The sequence below is a fragment of the Melanerpes formicivorus genome, unplaced genomic scaffold (genome assembly GCF_026170545.1).
Source record: "Melanerpes formicivorus ecotype bairdi unplaced genomic scaffold, bMelFor1.0.p_v2 SCAF_1, whole genome shotgun sequence".
NCBI lineage: Eukaryota > Metazoa > Chordata > Aves > Piciformes > Picidae > Melanerpes > Melanerpes formicivorus.
In genome coordinates, this window is record NW_027142353.1 from 18,346,065 (window position 1) to 18,362,258 (window position 16,194).

Genomic DNA, 16,194 nt, shown 5'->3' on the forward strand with positions numbered 1-16,194 from the left:
GTTCTGCAACAGGGAAGGGCTGGTGGGAGGTGTGGGGGCAGGAGGCTGTCTAGGGTGCAGCGACCATGAGATAGTGGAGTTTTCAATATGCAGGGAAATAAGGAAGAGCAGTAACTTTGGAATTCCAGAAGGCAGATTTCAGCTTATTTAAGCAACTAATTTAGAGTGCCCTGGGTAGCAGCCCTTAAGAACAGAGGGGTCCAGGATGGTTGGACCTACTTCAAACAGGAGCTCTTGAAGGCACAGGAACTGGCAGTTCCCACGTGCCGAAAGATGAGCCAGCGGGGAAGGCGACCGGCCTGGATGAGCAAGCAGCTCTTGAAGGAATTAAGGGATAAAAAGAGGATGTATTGCCTTTGGAAGGGGGAGGAGGCAACTCAAGATATGTTTAAGGATCTTGTTAGATCATGTAGGAGAAAAATTAGAGAGACAGAAGCCCAGTTAAACTTAAGCTGTCCACTGGTGTGAAAGACTACAAAAATGCTTTTTATTAATATATTAATGCTAAAAAGAGGGGCAAGAAGAACCTCCATTCCTTATTGGACCTGGAGGGTAACATTGTAACTAAACATGAGGAAAAGGCTGAGGTTCTAAATACTTTCTTTGCCTCAATTTTCAACAGTAAAGCAGAGGTCTCCAGTATACCTGGCCTCCTGAACTTGCAGATGGGGTCAGGGAGCAGTGTAGTACCCCTGAAATGCATGAGGAAGCAGTTAGGGACTTGCTGAGCCACTTGGATGCCCACAATTCCATGGGACTGGATGGGATCCATCCTAGGGTGCTGAGAGAGCTGGCATATGAGCTGGCCAAGCTGCTCTCCATCATTTTTCAACAGTCCTGGCTCACCAGAGAGGTCCCAGATGACTGGAAGCTGACCAGTGTGATGCCCATCCACAAGAAGAGCCTGCAAACTACAGGCCTGTCAGCCTGACCTCAGTGCCAGGCAAGATCATGGAACAGGTCATCCTGAGTGAAATCACACAGCACTTACAGGATGGCCAAGGGATCAGGCCCAGCCAGCATGGATTCAGGAAGGGCAGGTCCTGCCTGACCAACCTGATCTCCTTCTATGATCTGGTGACTGTCTGGTGGATGTGAGGAAGGCTGTGGATGTAGTCTACCTGGACTTCAGCAAGGCCTTTGACATCGTCCCCCATAGCAAACTCCTGATTAAGCTGTCAGCTTGTGGCTTGGACAGTTGCACTCTGTGCTGGGTTAGGAACTGGCTGAAGGGCTGAGCCCAGAGAGCGGTGGTGAATGGTGCCACATCCAGCTGGCAGCCAGTCACTAGTGGTGTCCCCCAGGGATCTGTGCTGGGCCCCACCCTGCTCAATATCTTTATTGATGATCTGGATGAGGGGATTGAGTCCACCATTAGTAAGTTTGCAGATGACACCAAGTTTGGAGCAGGTGTTGATCTGTTAGAGGGTAGAAGGGCTCTGCAGAGGGACCTTGACAGGCTGGACAGATGGGCAGAGTCCAACATGATGACATTCAACAAGTCCAAGTGCCAGGTGCTGCACATTGGCCACAACAACCCCATGCAGAGCTACAGGCTGGGTCAGAGTGGCTGGAGAGTAGCCAGACAGAGAGGGACCTGGGGGTACTGGTTGATAACTGGCACAACATGAGCCAGGAGTGTGCCCAGGGGGCCAGGAAGGCCAACGGCATCCTGGCCTGTATCAGGAATAGTGTGGCCAGCAGGAGCAGGGAAGTCATTGTGCCCCTGTACTCAGCACTGGTTAGGCCACACCTTGACTCCTGTGTCCAGTTCTGGGCCCCTCAGTTTAGGAAAGATGTTGAGTTGCTGGAACATGTCCAGAGAAGGGCAACGAGGCTGGGGAGAGGCCTTGAGCACAAGCCCTATGAGGAGAGGCTGAGGGAGCTGGGGTTGCTTAGCCTGGAGAAGAGGAGGCTCAGGGGAGACCTTATTGCTGTCTACAAGTACCTGAAGGGAGGTTGTAGCCAGGTGGGGGTTGGTCTCTTCTCCCAGGCAACCAGCACCAGAACAAGATGACACAGTCTTGAGCTGCACCAGGAGAAGTTTAGGCTCGAGGTGAGGAGACAGCTCTTCATAGAAAGAATTATTGGCCATTGGAATGTGCTGCCCAGGAGGTCGTTGACTCACCGCCCCTGGAGGTGTTCAAAAGAGGAGTGGACGTGGCACTTGAAGCCATGGTTTAGTTAGTCATGAGGTGTTGGGTGATAGGTTGGACTGGATGATCTCTGAGGTCTTTTCCAACCTTACTGATTCTATGCTTCTATGATTTTCAGATGATCAGTGCCAGGATTCCCTGTACAGTCATTACAAAACTGAAACCAAACTCTCATAGCCCCAAAACCTGCAGTGTATACTGAGGTGCTTATCTGTCGAAGAACCCAAGCAGATGAAACAAGCTTAAGTGGTACTACACTGATCCCCGCTACTCCCCTTCCCAAACCTAACACCACACCCAAACGGACAACAGCAAGGTTAGAATTCATTCCAGATTACTGCATGGAATTCAACTGTGGACTGAAGAGTTAACCCTGCAGAAGGTGACTCATGCTTCTCTCTTCCAGGCATTGTAGGGAGTAACCTGCATGTCAGCTATCAAGAATCTAACTGCTTCTGAGACTAATCATGCAGATGCCTACTTTAAGCAGCAAAATGGAGAGCTTAGATTTGGTTGGAGATTGAGAAGCACTCAGACTAGATTTTGGGGTTTTTTGGGGGGGAGGGGAGGGAAGTATGAAAGGTAGCTGATAAAATGCTCCAGAAGTTCAAGGTGATCACCATCTGCCCTCTGAATTATTTTCAAAAAGAAACTGCATTCCTAAAGTTAGAACAAAAACAAACAAAACCCCCACAACAACAAAACACACACACACAAACAAAACAACCCAAAGCCAAACAAAAACACCCCTTAATCCACAAGACACCACCACTTCACTTGTTTTCAGAAGAATTACAAGAAGAGAAGAGGGACAAATTTTAAACCTGGAGACAGAGGATTACTACTAGGAAAACCCTTTAACGGTGTCAAGTTCTGGCAGTAGAAAATAATCCACAAATTGAAAACCTATCACCTTAAAGACAAATAGGAGTATAGAAATAAGGAGTGCTGTCATGTAGTTCAAAAAGTACACATATCCAGGATCCTGCATCTTGGACAAGTGCAACTGAATAGAGAGGTGAGTGACAAAAACAAGCAAACAAACCAACAAACCCCCCCACTAAATCCCCACAAAATCCCCCCCCCCCCATTGATTACTTCTGGAGAAAATGGTGTAAAGCAAAAAACAAACAAACCCCAAAACAACAAACCATATTGTTTTACTATGACAAAAGCAAGGAGCTTCTAAATTTAAAAAATGAAATTAAAAAAGGGTCAGGAAATTTCAGAAGAAAAGCAATTCTTGGGGAAAGGATTTGTGCATTTTTTTGATAGGTCTTGTAAGGTTCCTGGCTTTTCAAAATGAAAAAGCATTCAAATTATTTGCACCTTTCTAAAACATTTCAAGTAAGATTTTGTACAGCAGTTAGAAAGGTATTAAAGCAATATGAGAAACTGCAACCAGACTAAATCTGATAAAAGTAGGCTCATCAGTCCTGGCTTATCTTGTATACTGTAAGATATATTTAGCAGCATGAGGGCCAAGAGTAGAAACATCCTCCTACCAAAACTTTCTTGTTACAGTATATGCACCTATAGCACAGAAGTGATCTGCATGGTATTTCTTGAAAGCATCTTTTCTTGCAGGATGAAAGCTTTTCACAACATTTGGAGCACTTAAATTCAGCACCCTTATTCAATTAATTTCCAGTTCAATTAAACTGTAGTTGAATTGATGCTCACATGGGAATATCAGACATTATTAATTGTTTAGTTAAGGTCACTACCTGCTAACCAAAACTCTTCTACAAAGTAAGATTTATACATTATTGTACCCCAGAACACCTCCTTAAGTTATTACATTGTATTGTTTTTAAATGCTTTGATGTCTGCTTCATTATAGCAGCCTTCCAGTACCTGAAACAGACCTACATAACAGGCAGGAAGGGACTTCTTACTTAGGCTTGTTGTGATAGGACAAGGGGGAATGGATTTAAGCTTGAGAAGGGTAAATTTAGACTGTATGTTAGAAAGAAATTCTTTACAGTAAGAGTGGTGAGACACTGGAACAGGTTACCCAGGGAGGTTGCCATGGATGCTCCCTCCCAGGAGGTGTTCAAGGCCAGGTTGGATGAGGCCTTGAGCAACCTGGTCTAGTGAAGGGTACCCCTGCCCACTGCAGTGAGGGGATGGAACTACGCCAACCATTCTGTGAATCCATGAATTGTCCTGACTTTTAGCAGAAGGTAATAGTAATATTTTTAAGTCATTGAGGCTCTATCTATATGACACTAGTGATGTTTCAAAACAAGCTAATCCACTCTCAAAACACTTACTCCTCCTTTTGTCCTTCACCTAGTCTAGAACCAATCAAGACAAGAATTAAAATACTCCCACCGCTGCATTTTTAAAGAGTACAGCACCAACTAGTTGAGCTAGCCTCACGACACTAACGTTGGGAAAGGATAATGCACACAGTCCTATCACACCTTTAATTCTCTTGTCTAGACTAGGATTTAAGGCAACACAGCTGCTAAAATGCAACCCATTGACAAAAAAAGTGTCTGAGTTGCACTCATCATTGTAAACTCTACCTAGACTATACTGTTTGCCTTAGCGCAGCAAAAACTGAGTACTAGTCCTGTATTGGAAACCTATGAGGAAAAAAAAAGAAACAAACAAAATATCAGATGAGCAGGAAACTAATGAACATGAAGAAGCAGATAGCTGTGGTTCTAGTTACCTTAACAATAACATAAATCTTTGTACAAGTCACTACATGCCAGGATAATTTAGCACCGCAGTCCCAATTGCTTCCCTATTCTCTCTCAAAACGTTATCATCACATACCACCTACACAATTTGCAAGGTGGTGGTGGGGGAAAGTTTAAGCAACACTTGTAATATTTCAGAAATTAAATAACTGGTAAGCCCAGGTTTGTTCTTAGGTGCAAACCAAACAAACAAAAAAATCAAAATCTGACACTGAAATAAGAGGAAAGCTAAAAAAGGAACAGATTTAATGATTAATGGGAGAGCCACCCACTCAGACATATCAAATTTTCATCTAAAAACTTTCAATCACCAAAGAATATCCCGTTTTAACATCTCAGTCCAAAAAGCACGCCTGCTAACATAAGAATTTTAACTAAACATACTGTTAGCCAGAATGTTTTATGTATGACCAAACAATAAAATTTGCTTCTATCCACATACTATCCAACTGAAGAGCAGAGAATCATTTTGAATGAAAGAAAGTCACTGCCAACTGTGTTGGCTATAAAAAACAGTATTTAAAGAATTATTGTCCTCTTGGCAAAACAGAAATTCATGGGCAGAACAGAAATTCTAATGAGCAATGATTTTTTTCTAATACGTTTTCCGAATATTCATTGCAAAATCTATGTCAAAACAGCTTAATGAAGAGTGGGATAAAAAAAAATATTCAACCCCAACCATCGATGCTATATTGTTGTACTAAACTACGAAAGCCATTAAAGCCACTGTTATATTTGGTCTTTAACACATTTAATAGCATTTCACAACACAGACACCATCAAGCAACACTGCACAACTGAAAACGAGTTTAAGAAGTCTTGCCACATACTGTTCCAGTATTTGACAATTGTAGCTATCCGTATTTATTCACACATATCTACAACAACATGAACTACAGCAGCAATTAAGAGACCTGAAAACAGAAGATGATGCTAAGTGATACAAGCGTCATAAAAAAGGTATGTTATACTCTAAACTAGCACAATCTAAACTAAACATGCACACAAAAGGAGCTTGCCTACCTGGCTTTTTCAATAAAAGTCCAAAGGACACCTAAAAAGCAGGAGGGGATAAAAAGATTTATTTTCAGTGCCCACATACAAAAAACTATCACGTCACTTTACCTTACAAAGGAAAATAAATAAATCTTGGAAAGGAATATCTATATGATTAGCTAGGGGGACAGATGGCAGGACAGGGGGAGCAGCCAAAAAACAAAGAAACACATTAGAAGACTCTGGCTATAAGCATTGTCTCCCAGTTTTCATGGTGTCCACACAAAGTAACTCAAATATTTCAGATTAAGAAAGGGGCAATGGCAGGACACAACACCAAAAAGTCCAGAGATCTCTGCAAGTATAGAATTTAAATCAGAAGCTTCTACAGGGAAACTTAAAAGGTAATATGTTCCAAAGATGCACGAGAACCTTGAAATATCAGAGTTTAAGACTAAGCCAAGCAACTTAAAATGATCATCTATAACTTAAAATTGCACACTGTCAGAGACATTTTTCAGAGGATTGTCTGTGTAAGAATTCCCCAGTTGAATCAAGAAACCTACAATTTTGACCAAGAGAACTAGTTCATTAATTTCAAATTAAAACAAAGGTAGATTCACAGAAAAAAAAATATAAAATATAATCTAAACTCTATAGATCCAGGAAAAAAAGTGGTTGTTATTTTCAAATGACCTGTACATTGCACACATCTACTCTTTCTGTTACAGACACTAAGAGACCAGTCTACTCATCAGTTCCACAACAATACATGAAAAATGGTCATACAGCTTAAGGTTCTGATGTCATACACAGGGCTGGTTTCACATGATGGAAGATTTGTGTTTACCACTTCTTTATACCTCTACAGATTTGCATTTTCTTGTCATAAATCAAGATTCTCAGCCAAGAGAGTTATCCATAGGTGTCCCTCAAAAAAAAAAAGAGAAGCCAGCATTTATCTTCTATTCAGGTTCCTATGTTTTCTCAGAAATGTTTGTGTTTGATAGGACTTAAAATTTATTAATCTGTTCTTACAATGAAGTACTAAATTCCATCCGATGGGTGCACAAGAGCAGCTGGAAGCTTGGCCGGAAGCTTGGCCAAGTATCCTACAGAGAATGCTGGCCATGCTTATTGCTTGCCCTGCCTTTTTTTTTGCCTGAAAATGACTACTTTAATCAATTCACTACACTGAGATTATTGCACAAGAGAGAATTCTTGCTAAAAATGACTTTGGGAATTTAGTTCTTATTTCTACAATCCCTACACGTAGCATCTATGCAAGTCCTTAGGGGTTTGTCAAGCTTTTGCATGCAGTACTTCAGAAGGAATAGGACTGTCCAAGTTTCACTTCTACTGAGTACTTCAGTATTTGCTCCTGGAAGGCTGAAGCCATGTTTGGAGGCAAATGTGCTATAGCAGTGTTTACAAAGAATTCTCCAAGTAGTTCTTAAAATAAAGGTAAGAAATACATAGACTTCCAGGAAAGTGGTAAATTCAACCTTGCTTAAAAAGGACTTGTGCTCTTTGAATAAAAATCATACTTAGTTTTCATAGTACTTGAAAAGCAACATTTTCAATCTAGATGCTTGAACAATTTGTAATTTCAGGTATAGTTTTTCAGACTTAATCACCATTAAATCACTAAATACATCAAATTAACATTGACTCAAGATACTGATTTCACAATTCATAAATTTAAATAATTACACCTCCTGTATGATTTAAATTACCACAGAATCCCTAGACTGGGAAGCAGACTTTCATCTTGACAAACAAAGAACATTCTTAACTCAAGAGGCATTTTTCTGTGATATTTCATAGCATACCTACATCCTTTACTCTGCGTTTTCAGACAGTTTGCACTTACAAACTTTCTAGGTTTTGCTTTCTAAAGAAAAAGCAACAGATTAATTACAAATTTTTTTCTCTATTTGAAATGAGGCATTTCTCAAAAATACTATTGTAAGTAGAATCTGTTAGAATCTCCAAAACATGAACACAACAGTCCTGTCTTTCAAGCACTGGTCCGACTCCAGAGAAATTACAGCAAGTGAATAACTCCATGTTAACTTAATATTCATTTTTATTTCTCTGCTTTAGTCTTCCGCTTGAATAGAAATAATAATACTTCTCTACTTCATGGGGTTCTACTCAAAAACATAGATATTAAAGCCTGTAGGGGACAGACAAATCACATTATTGCAGGCTACATAAGCACCTAGAATACATATTCAACAAGCTTTAAATATGCCTTCATGGGAGAAAAACACTGGTAAAAACAAATCCAAAATTAAAAATCACTAGATGTAAGTATCAGCAAATTCCCTTCAGAGAGCTTTCTAATCATACAAACACTAAACACAAAAGTGTAAGAAGTTACCTCCTTTTTCCATTAAAAAAAGAAAAATAACACTGCTTAATCTGCATACTCACTACTTATTTCTAAAGCTTCATATTGAACTGGGGTGTACCACCTTCAGTCTGTTTCATTTGACAGCTTCTGTTCTTCCTTCACTGCAGACCTTTGCTGGCATGGGCCCATTCACCCAGTCTAGCCTTGCTCTCATGAACAAAAGGTTTCTCCAGAAAAAGAGAACCCACTATAGTTTCAGAACAAGCTGTCTGCAGCATAAACAACAGAGTTGCTTGCTGTCAAGCTTCCAAATCCATTTGGAGAGAAAGAAGGGACCAGATGCAGCACCTACAGATGCACTGGTAACATACTTTGTGTACTATCTTACCAGGAGGCAGTAAAGCATCTGATGATGTTTATGCATTTTTCAATATCAAATAGCCATTTAACACGACCAAACTACACTGGCAAGAGTGATCTCAACTTCTTCTAACCACTAAGCTTCAGAATTAACTCTCCTCTCTCTCATTCATGAACATGTCATTCATTCCTATAAAGTAACTCAGGAGTGAAGGACTCTCTTAGCTTAGTTTGGCCTGGTATGCAGTGGTACACCCTGCATACCTGGTATACTAGCAAAGTGTGTATCTCTTACCCAGAAGAAGAAATGTCACTTGGCTTTCCTGATTCTTGGTAATTAAAATTACTCTCTAATTAGGTAACAACATTGGGATTCCTTCATCAAAAAATAAAGTAACAAGGACAACATGTAAAATGCAGAGATACCTACCAGTTAGAGACCTGGTCAACTGTTTTTCAGGGACAATGAAAGTTCAGAGATTTTTACATCATGGTTTGTAGCAATAGAAGCATATAGTTGTAATTTTCAGGTACACCCCATCCAAAACCCCTAAGTAAACATGACTATGTTTGTATCTTTCAACACTGGTTAAACGCATTTGTGAAACTGTAAAACGTAACTCAGAAGTCCCTGTACAGATAAATATCATACATGTAAATATGCATCCTTCCAGTGTCACTAGCAGCATGGATGCAAATTTAAGTCAACAGCACGTAAGTTCACTGGAGCTGTAAGACTTAAAGTCAAGTTCCAAAGAGTATCAACAACAACAAAATTTACAAATACAAGATGAGTTGAGGAAGGAAGATCTCATACGCTCACTGAAACGACATATTTTTAGTACCGCAAATCACAGAATCGCAGAATCACAGAATCAACTAGGTCAGAAAAGACCTCAGAGATCATCAAGTCCTACCTATTCCCTAATACCTAACACCTCATGACAACTAAACCATGGCTCCAAGTGCCACATTTAATCCTTTTATGAACACCTCCAGGGACGGTGACTCCACCACCTCCCTGGGCAGCCCATTCCACCGGCCAATTACTCTTTCTGTGAGGAACCTTCTCCTCACCTCCAGCCTAAACTTCCCCTGGCATACTCCTTTCACCTATCAATGGCATGCAAATCAATGGCAAACTCCTTTCAACTACAGCTAAATGGAAAATTTCAGGACTCACTAAAATTTGCAATATTTCAGTTGCTTTTAAATCACTTGGCAAAAGTTAAATTTAGGATTCAAACACTGCTCATATGTCTCCCACAATGTACTAAAGCAAAAAAAAAAAAAACCCTAACGTTGAAGTCTTGCTGTAGAAGAGATAGCAGAAGGAAAGCAAGAGCAGCATTTAGACCCACTCTCAGCAGTGCTGAGTCAATGTAACTATGGAAGTACAAGTTGCTTTCTATTCCGCTTCACCTATCCACAACCTGTAAGCTAGAGTTTGATTGAAGATGCTCCATGGCAAGACACAATGCATGCTGCAAAAGCCATAGCTAGGCATTCAGAGACTAAATGAATTTTATATCACTGATTAAACAGAGGTAAACCAAAGGAATTTATTAATGAATAAAGTCTGCCATAACTGCTTAAAGATAAAATGTTCTATGAGGTATGTGTGAACAATAAGGAACATTATGCTATGGACAATGCATTTGCCATAATTCATTAAAGATAACTTAATTACATAGGCCTTTAGAAATCTCCAGTGAAAAAGTTAGGACACACATTGAGAAATATCTACTGTGAGAAAGTTGTAAGTCTAAAAATATCAGCACTTTGTCTCCTCCCTCCCCTTTCCCCTACTCACCCTCTTCCCCAATTTCAAAACAACATCTTTCCCAGGCCATGCCCTGGAATGGTAGTTTCTGTGAACAGACCATACCCCACCATACAGACTAGTCACTTTCACCTTTTATGCTCCACTCTACATTGCAAACCCAACAGCTGTGGTCCGACTAAGTTATTAACATGCATTTCCCTTTCAGATGTCCAAAGCCAAAGCTACAACCAGCCCTGCGACATAATTGCAGCCTTTCTTCACGGGCAATAACAGATCTCTGTCAGCAATGATTTGGCCAGAGGCATTTTCTCATCCATGCTGTGGTTCAAACGGTTGCTAAGATTTCAAATGATGCATCTACTATTTTAGCTGTAACTGGCTGCATTTCAGCTACTGACATCTATCTGATTGACATATATCTAAACAACGTAGTGGTTATAACAACAAACTGGCAGTATGCAGCCCTGCTTCACCACTGTGGATTCACTTGTAATAGAGTAGCTGGCAACGCGACCGTGGGAATTCAGAGAGCATACATAAGGCCTAACGCTATCAGTCCTCATCTCTTTACCAAGAACGAAGCTTGTACCCTGCACTTCTAAGAAGTGGGAAGTTCACGTAAATATCTATGCAGGTATCTGAAAAGGCAGATCTCTAGCTGCATTCGAAAACGTGTGCTGCAGGAAAACACCCAGACGCTTCCCCTGCAAATCGGCCACGGCACGTCCACTAAGAAAGTACACTCGAGAACTGACCCGATACAATATTCGGGGAACTGCTTTCTGCCCCCACCCCCGCTTATAGCGCTGGCACGGACTGCTGCCTGCCTGTCTGTGGCCAGCCTATCTGCCGTATTTCACCGAGAAGCACCCCAAACTTACCGCGTCGTAAACGCAAACAGGGGGGAGGGCGAGAGGCAAAACCGCCGGAACCCTGTCTGCCCCCGCTCCGCCACCCTTGCGGCCGGCGGCCGGCACCCGCCCACGGGGAGCTCAGGGTTGCGGGCGAGGCTCCGGCGAGGGCGTGAGGGGGTCCTGCCGCCCCGGGGCGCCACCGGGGAAGGAAGGAGGCAGGTGAGGGAAGGAAGCCTCGGGGCAAGCACCTGAGCGGGCAGCGGGCAGGGCGTGGGCAGCCCCCGGGCCGGAGATCCGGGCACTGCGGGGCGGCCCAGCGCGGGGGAGGAGGGGACGGAAGGGGGGGGGGGGGGGGGGGGGACGGGCAGACCGCAGGCCCCGGCGGGCCGGGCCGCAGGTGGGCGTCGGGCGCGGCCGTCGGAGAAGCAGCCGCCGGGCAAGTCACCTCTTGACGCGGATGATCTGGTCGCGCATGGGACGGATGTCCTGGAAGCTCTGCTGGTTGACCAGGCTGTAGACGAGGATGAAGCCCTGCCCGTTCTTGATGTAGAGGTCCCGCATAGAGGCGAACTGCTCGGTGCCCGCTGTGTCCAGGATCTCCAGGACGGAGGGGGAGGCGTCCACTTCGATCTCCTTGCGATAGAAGTCCTCGATGGTAGGGTCGTACTTCTCGATGAAGGTGCCGGTCACGAACTGCACTGTGAGCGCCGACTTCCCCACCCCGCCCGAGCCCAGCACCACCACCTTGTACTCGCGCATCCTCCCGCCGCCGCCAGCGCGGACCGCCTGCCCGACCCGCACCTGCCGACGGCCTCTCCTCACCCCCCCGCCATGGGCCACCCCACTTTGCCCTGCCCGCCGCCCCCGCTCCGCTCGCCCGCCCGGCGGATGCTGCCGGCCGCGGCGGCTCCTGGGCGGCGCTGCCGGCGGCGGGGCCGCGCTCACGGGCTGCGGCGCGCCTGAGGTGGGGCGCCGACCCCGCCCCCTCCTTCCCCTGTCACCACGGCAACAGCCAACCGGCCAGCGTGCGGAGGGGCGGGGGGACGGCGCTGAGGAGGAAGAAAGAGGAGGGAGGAGGGCGAGCAACTCTCGTCACGTGGTCCCTCCCCGCGTCGTGCCCTCCCTCGCAGAGAGTGCCGGCCAACCGGCGGCTGCGCAGCCGCACGTGACACCGACGGCAGCAGCGACTCGGCGGGTCGCGGCGGAGGCTGTCTGTCTCCGCCCGTCCCTCGTCCGGCGCTGTCGCCGTGGAGACAGCGACCCGCCCCTCAGCCCACTCTTCGGGCCAGCTCTGCGAGACGCTCTTCCCGGAGGGCCAACCAGCAGCCGCGATGCGGTCACGTGCCGGGCTGGATAAGCCAATGGGACTGCGGGCGGTCAGTAACCTCGCGGCCGGAAGTGTTTGTCAGAGGCTTGCGGGTGGTGATGCCGGGGGGCTCGGTGGTGGGGTGGCCGCTGAGGGAGAGGATAGGGGCGGCGCCCGTGCCCCGGTTCCCGGAAGCGGCCTGGATCCCGAGGAAAAGCTGATGTCGCATCTGGGGGGGTGCAGGGCAGTTGGGTGAGGCAGCGGTGGCAGCCCCTGTTCAGCCCCACCGTCCCGGTAGGTAGGCGGGAATGGGAGATAGGCCTTTCAGAGTTGCTCGAAGGGAGGCCTCGTGTAGTTCAGTTTCCTGCTGTGCTGGGTGAGGGGGGAGTCTGGCATGGTAAGTCTTGCTGGTTTAAATCTGCCAGTTCTCCGGAGGCCGAAGGCGACTACGGAGGGCCCGGGGCCACCCTGTCAATCACACTCGTCTACACGAAAGTAAACGGGATGCATAAAATCTAATGCATACAATCTGTGAACGCTCCCTTAGAATACACAGTGATTGTTATGCTGGTGTGTGCTTGCAAGGCGTTCCATTAGGTGTTTGTTACTAACGAGTGCCTTCTCATCCTCTTTTGATAGAGGGTCAGGAAAGATAGTGGTACAGTTTGAGAAAGACACTCCCATCTAAACAGATGAGGTTGCTAAACCCCTCTCTATTATATTTCAAAAGTCATGGCAGTCTGGGGAAGTCCCCACAGACTGGAAAAGGGGAAACATTGCCCCCATCTTCAAAAAGGGTAAGAAGGAGGAACCAGGGAACTACAGGCCAGTCAGTCTCACCTCTGTGCCTGGAAAGATCATGGAGCAGATCCTCCTGGAGTCACTACTCACTCAAAAGAATAGTGAAGAGGTGATTGGGAGCAGTCAGCATGGCTTTGCCAAGGGCAAATCCTGCCTGACCAACCTGGTGGCCTTCTATGAGCAGGTGATGAAATTAATAGCTGAGGGGCGAGCAACTGATGTCATTTACCTGGACCTGAGCAAAGCCTTTGACACTGTCCCGTATCACATCGTGGTCTCCAAACTGGTGACACATGGGTTTGATGGGTAGACCACTAGATGGATAAGGAACTGGCTTGATGGCCGCACCCAAAGAGTGGCTGTCAATGGCTCCATGTCCCAGTGGAGGCCAGTGACAAGTGGAGTCCCTGAGGGATCAGTCCTGGGACCTGTCTTGTTCAACATCTTTGTGGGTGACATGGACAGTGGCATTGAGTGCACCCTCAGCAAGTTTGCTGATGACACCAAGCTGTGTGGTGCAGCAGACACGCTGGAGGGAAGGGAGGCCATCCAGAGGGACCTTGACAGGCTGGAGAGGTGGGCACAAGCCAACCTCATGAAGTTCAATAAGAACAGGTGCAGGGTCCTGCATCTGGGTCGAGGCAATCCCAGGCACAAATCCAGGCTGGGCAGTGACTGGCTGGAAAGTAGCCCTGAGGAGAGAGACTTGGGGGTGCTGGTGGACAAAAAGCTCAACATGAGCTCTCAGTGTGCACTTGCAGCCCGCAAAGCCAATCAGATCCTGGGCTGCATCAGGAGAAGTGTGGCTAGCAGGTCAAGGGAGGTGATCCTCCCCCTCTACTCAGCCCTGGTGAGACCCCACCTGGAGTACTGTGTCCAGTTCTGGAGCCCCTATTACAAGAGGGATGTGGAGGTGCTGGAACGTGTCCAGAGAAGGGCCACGAGGATGATCAGAGGGCTGGAGCACCTCTCCTATGAGGACAGACTGAAGGAGTTGGGGCTGTTCAGTCTGCAGAAGAGAAGGCTCCGAGGAGACCTAATTGTCGCCTTCCAGTATCTGAAGGAGGCCTACAGGAAGGCTGGGGAAGGACTTCTCAGGATCTCAGGTAGTGATAGGACTAGGGGGAATGGAATGAAGCTGGAGGTGGGGAGATTCAGGCTAGATGTGAGGAGGAAGTTCTTCACCATGAGAGTGGTGAAACCCTGGAATGTGTTGTCCAGGGAGGTGGTCGAGGCCCCGTCCCTGGGGGTGTTTAAGAGCAGGCTGGAGGAGGCTCTGTCCAGCCTGATCTAGTGTGGGGTGTCCCTGCCCGTGGCAGGGGGGTTGGAACTAGATGATCCTTGTGGTCCCTTCCAACCCTGAATGAAACTATGAAACTATGAAACTGTTAGCAAAAATAAGTATGGCCAATGAGGTGACATTAACAATTTCTTTTGGAGACCAATATCACTCTGAAATGACACATTTGGATGCTCATCTTCCTACTGTGAGGCAGACTCCTTAACCCTTCCTTCCCAGCCCCCCCTTAAAAATCACTGTTTTGGATGGTTTGATACAGAGACAAAAGGCTTTATTTCCATTAGATGCTTAAGGTTCAGCCAAAGCTTTAGTCAGTTTTTCAGGTACCTTCCAAAATCTGTCAGAAAAGGACTGCAGTCCTGGGATTGTGTTTGATACTGTTCTATTCTTGCATATTTCCAAATCTAACTGCAAATTCTTCACTGGTAGACATAATTCTGGCTTTTTGGGGGACATTTGTCCGCTTGTGAGGCTGAGCACCCTACCATTGCCCTGTTTTTCTGGCCTTCACCCATAGCTGATTCTCATTAATCAGGGAAGAACAAGCTAATAAGCAGGGGAAGCTTAGGCCTAAAACCAAAAGAGCAATTTTTTTGGAGCTACTTCTAATGAGGTGGAGAATGTGCAACTGTTTAGTTGCTGACACACTTTTATACACTTTGCTTATACTTCTGCTTTTCTTTACCAACATGGGCAAGGGGGAAAAGAAGTAAACTTTGAGGGAAGAGGAACTTCCTGCCACCAAAAAGAAAAAAATTTGAATTGGGCAAGGCTTGCCAGGCAAACATCTTGGTCCACAGCATGCTTTCCCAATGTGACTTATTTTGCAGCTTCTCACAAGAGACTTGGGAGTCACTTAGTCCCTCTGTGCTGTATAGCTGTTTTTTGCTGGCTTCCTAGGATTTAGAATTTCAGTCTTATTGCTCACTTCTCAAGTCTTTTTATGTCTTGCATCAAGCTACCTTATTTCAAACTTCAGCAGCCTGCAACTGACCACACTGGTTTATCTGAAGGGGGCCTACAGGAAGGCTGGGGAGGGATTTCTCAGGATATCAGGTAGTGATAGGACTAGGGGGAATGGAATGAAGCTGGAGGTGGGGAGATTCAGGCTGGATGTGAGGAGGAAGTTCTTCACCATGAGAGTGGTGAAGCACTGGAATGGGTTGTTCAGGGAGGTGGTTGTGGCCCTGTCCCTGGAGGTGTTTAAGAGCAGGCTGGATGAGGCTCTGGGCAGCCTGATCTAGTGTGGGGTGTCCCTGCCCATGGCAGGGGGTTTGGAACTAGATGATCCTTGTGGTCCCTTCCAACCCTGACTGATACTATGATTCTGTGATGAGTTTGAGTTTCTCAACACTGAATTTTTATCTTATGCAGAAACCAATATACCTTTTTGTATGTTTATTGCTAGCTATTGTAGCCTCTGACTGTTCATTAGAGTACGTGTGTGAAGGAGGAACAAAGCCTCTAACATCTATTTTCATTCCCAAGCCAGGGTTTGCTAATTCTTCAGTAGTAACAGTATCAGTGGCAAGCACTGTCTCCAGCCTGGTAAAGTGTGG

The 16,194-nt window shown here is 45.7% G+C and overlaps 1 protein-coding gene across 1 annotated transcript in view; it reads right to left on the reverse strand.

The window, feature by feature from the left end:
• The window catches only part of RAP2A (RAP2A, member of RAS oncogene family), a 33,846-nt gene extending 21,686 nt beyond the window's left edge, over positions 1-12,160 (reverse strand). The window contains exon 1 of the mRNA XM_068167805.1: positions 11,674-12,160. Within this exon, the coding sequence (XP_068023906.1) occupies positions 11,674-11,987 (314 nt within the window). The 5' untranslated portion in view covers positions 11,988-12,160. The remainder of the gene's footprint in view (positions 1-11,673) is intronic.
• Positions 12,161-16,194: the final 4,034 nt, after the last annotated feature.